Source organism: Agrilus planipennis, unplaced genomic scaffold (assembly GCF_000699045.2).
Source record: "Agrilus planipennis isolate EAB-ADULT unplaced genomic scaffold, Apla_2.0 scaffold1209, whole genome shotgun sequence".
Classification (NCBI taxonomy): domain Eukaryota; kingdom Metazoa; phylum Arthropoda; class Insecta; order Coleoptera; family Buprestidae; genus Agrilus; species Agrilus planipennis.
The window spans coordinates 2,881-5,538 of record NW_020439910.1 but is presented as its reverse complement, the minus strand read 5'-3'; the positions used below and the strand labels follow the sequence as shown (position 1 = coordinate 5,538).

Sequence of the window (2,658 nt, the reverse complement as noted above, 5' to 3'; positions counted from 1 at the left end):
CAAAATTTTTAAAATGATTAATGATACTGTCACCACAAAATATCTGCAATTTGATAAATACTTACAGATGCATCTCCAATTTGAGCCAATGCGCTAAGGGATGTTAATCTGAGAGGTGTAGTAGAGTACGAAAGAGATACGTCAATGGTTAATCCTCCCATTGATGCTCTATGAGATAAATATTTATACAGTTATTTATTTAGTAGCTATTCTCAAATTAATTTTCGAAACCTAGGGGGTAATTCCCTTATTTTTAAAAATACAGGATTGCAACTTTCGCAATAGTTTGCTGCTATTTTTGTGAAATTAAAGATGGCGCCATCAGAATTTTTAAATCCCTTTTGGCTTTTGAAATACCGGGTGGAATTGAAAAGTATCACTTTTGTGGCATCCAATCCCCCTCGTAGCCTAATTATTTCCAGACTTATAGAAGAAGTTAAAACTTATTTTTATAGAATTTTTTAGAATCCGGTGACGTAATCACCTTCTTCCAGCACCTTCCGTTTTTTACTAATGACCCAAACATATGTATTTTACATGGAACACTCTGTATATTATTTTATACATGTATTAGGCATAATGTCGACTTCCCAAAAAAATAGGTATAAGTATATGCAATTATTTTCAAAAACAAGTTCAAAATTTAAGATTTTGTAAAAATAAAAGTTTAAGATTTGTGGTGTTACAGGCGATTGATGAGGATACCGTGGATAGAGAAGGTTAGAAATGAAGAGATATAAGAAAGAATAGGAGAACAGAGGACTCTATGGAAGTCAATAAAAAATAGGCTAAATAGGTTGGTAGGACACCTTCTCAGCCAGAGACATATTAAAGGCAGAAACAGGAGCAGAAGTAGATTACTGTTCGCAAACAGTTAAGGATGTGGGATGTCATGGTTGTAGGGAAAGAGTGGAGGTGCGTGTCCAAACAGTCTTAGGACTGACGACCTTATGATGATGATGAAGTTTAAGATGCGGGAAGAGGACGAAGTGCATCAAAGGTGATACTTTTCAATTCCGTTATTTATCTCAAGAACCAAAAGGGATATGAAAATTCTGCTGGCACTGTCTGTAGTTTCACAAAAAATAGGTAACTATTGCGAAAATCGCAACCATCTATTTTTAATAATGAGGGAGATAGCCGGCAAAAGTACCGAAAATGGGATACTGTCTACTTATTTCTATCTCTATTTTTACCCTTTTACTTACTCTAGATTGGGAACACCAGCATCAATTCCCAGCAGTTTGCTACTGATTTTAAGACTGTCTATAACAGCATCAACTTCTGGATGACTGAATTTGGCCCTAATGTTTTCGCCATCATTTGATAATGTTGTAAAAGCGAAATTAGAGAATTTGGAAAGCGAAGCGGATTTAAGAGTAAAGGTGATCCTGTAATAAATTATAATCAATGTGAATTACTAATGTAATTCGGATGTAAATAATAGAAGTAAAATTCAAAACACAGAGCATCGCTTATATCTATAGTCTTAGTTATTATGTGATTCTGTAGAAATGGATGCTTTCTAAAGATGTAATAAATTCCATTGAACTCACTGGTTAAGCAAAGTGAAAGACACATCCTTAACTGTTGCTGGATCAAATTGTTCCAACACTTTCCTAATTTCTTCCACAGTAGAGTTAAATGAGGAATCCAACACGGCCACTCCTAAAGGAATATAAGATATAAGATATATAGACCTAGATTAGATTACTGTTCGCAAATAGTTAAGGATGTAGGTTGTGATAGTTTTAGGGAAGTTTAATGCGAAGATTACCTCAGGATAGGAAAGAGTGGAGGTGCGTGTATAATCGATCATAGGACAGATGTCCTTATGATGATGATATACTTGTATATATATCAAGATAAAAAAAATGAAAAAATTAAAGGATAATCATAATACATACTTGCGTTGACTAAGCTAAGGCAAGTCAAAAGTCCAAAGAACACAGCGGTTTTCATGATGCTGATTGTATGTAGTTTTCGTATTTTCTTAGGAGCTGTAAGACTGCTCAGAATGCTGTACTGACAAACAATTCTTTTTGATCTATTTATATACCTACCTAACTTTTACCTTTATTCCAATTGATAAAACCTTTCTTGATAAAGCGTTTGTATAGTTCAGAGTTCAGAGTAGATTATCTCTGTTGATAAAGGTATGCATTACTAGACCAAAATAGGGTGAACGGTGGCATAACTGTTTCATGGTCGAAGGTAATCTTCAGCTGATAAGCGTTAGTCTCTTTTCATTTTGTGTTCAGAAGAGCTGGTACACATTAATTAGTCTATGTTTTAGTTTAATGTTATTTCAACGAATTGAAAGTAAATTAAATCATATCAATCATATTAAAAGTAAATGCGGCAGGACATACGCAGGAGTTATTTCGGGAATTCAAACTTGAGCGTTCTTGCCATCCTTTTCTTACCGAATGGTGCTGCAGTTTTTCGTTTGCCCATCTTGCTCGATTATCCAACGTTCGTCCTATTCTGGTCAACTAATATGCTGAATGTTTATTTTGATTAAGAAGTTATAACTTCCCTTTGAATAAGCTTAGACCCTTACGACCGATACACATTATTACAAAATTATTATTCGGGCTTTATCGCTATGGTCCTCCTTAAATGGTACTTGGTTAGAGCTTCATATTAATTCATTTA

General features: G+C 34.3%; 1 protein-coding gene across 1 annotated transcript; it reads right to left on the bottom strand.

The window, feature by feature from the left end:
• Nucleotides 1–65: 65 nt before the first annotated feature.
• Nucleotides 66–2,041, bottom strand: LOC112906002 (the record flags this gene model as incomplete). The annotated part of the gene is made up of 4 exons (XM_025979509.1): nucleotides 1,908–2,041; nucleotides 1,557–1,668; nucleotides 1,209–1,391; nucleotides 66–168 (listed from the first exon to the last, which is right to left on the bottom strand). Coding segments are annotated over exons 1-4 (453 nt in total), but the record flags the coding sequence as incomplete, so codon positions are not given.
• Nucleotides 2,042–2,658: the final 617 nt, after the last annotated feature.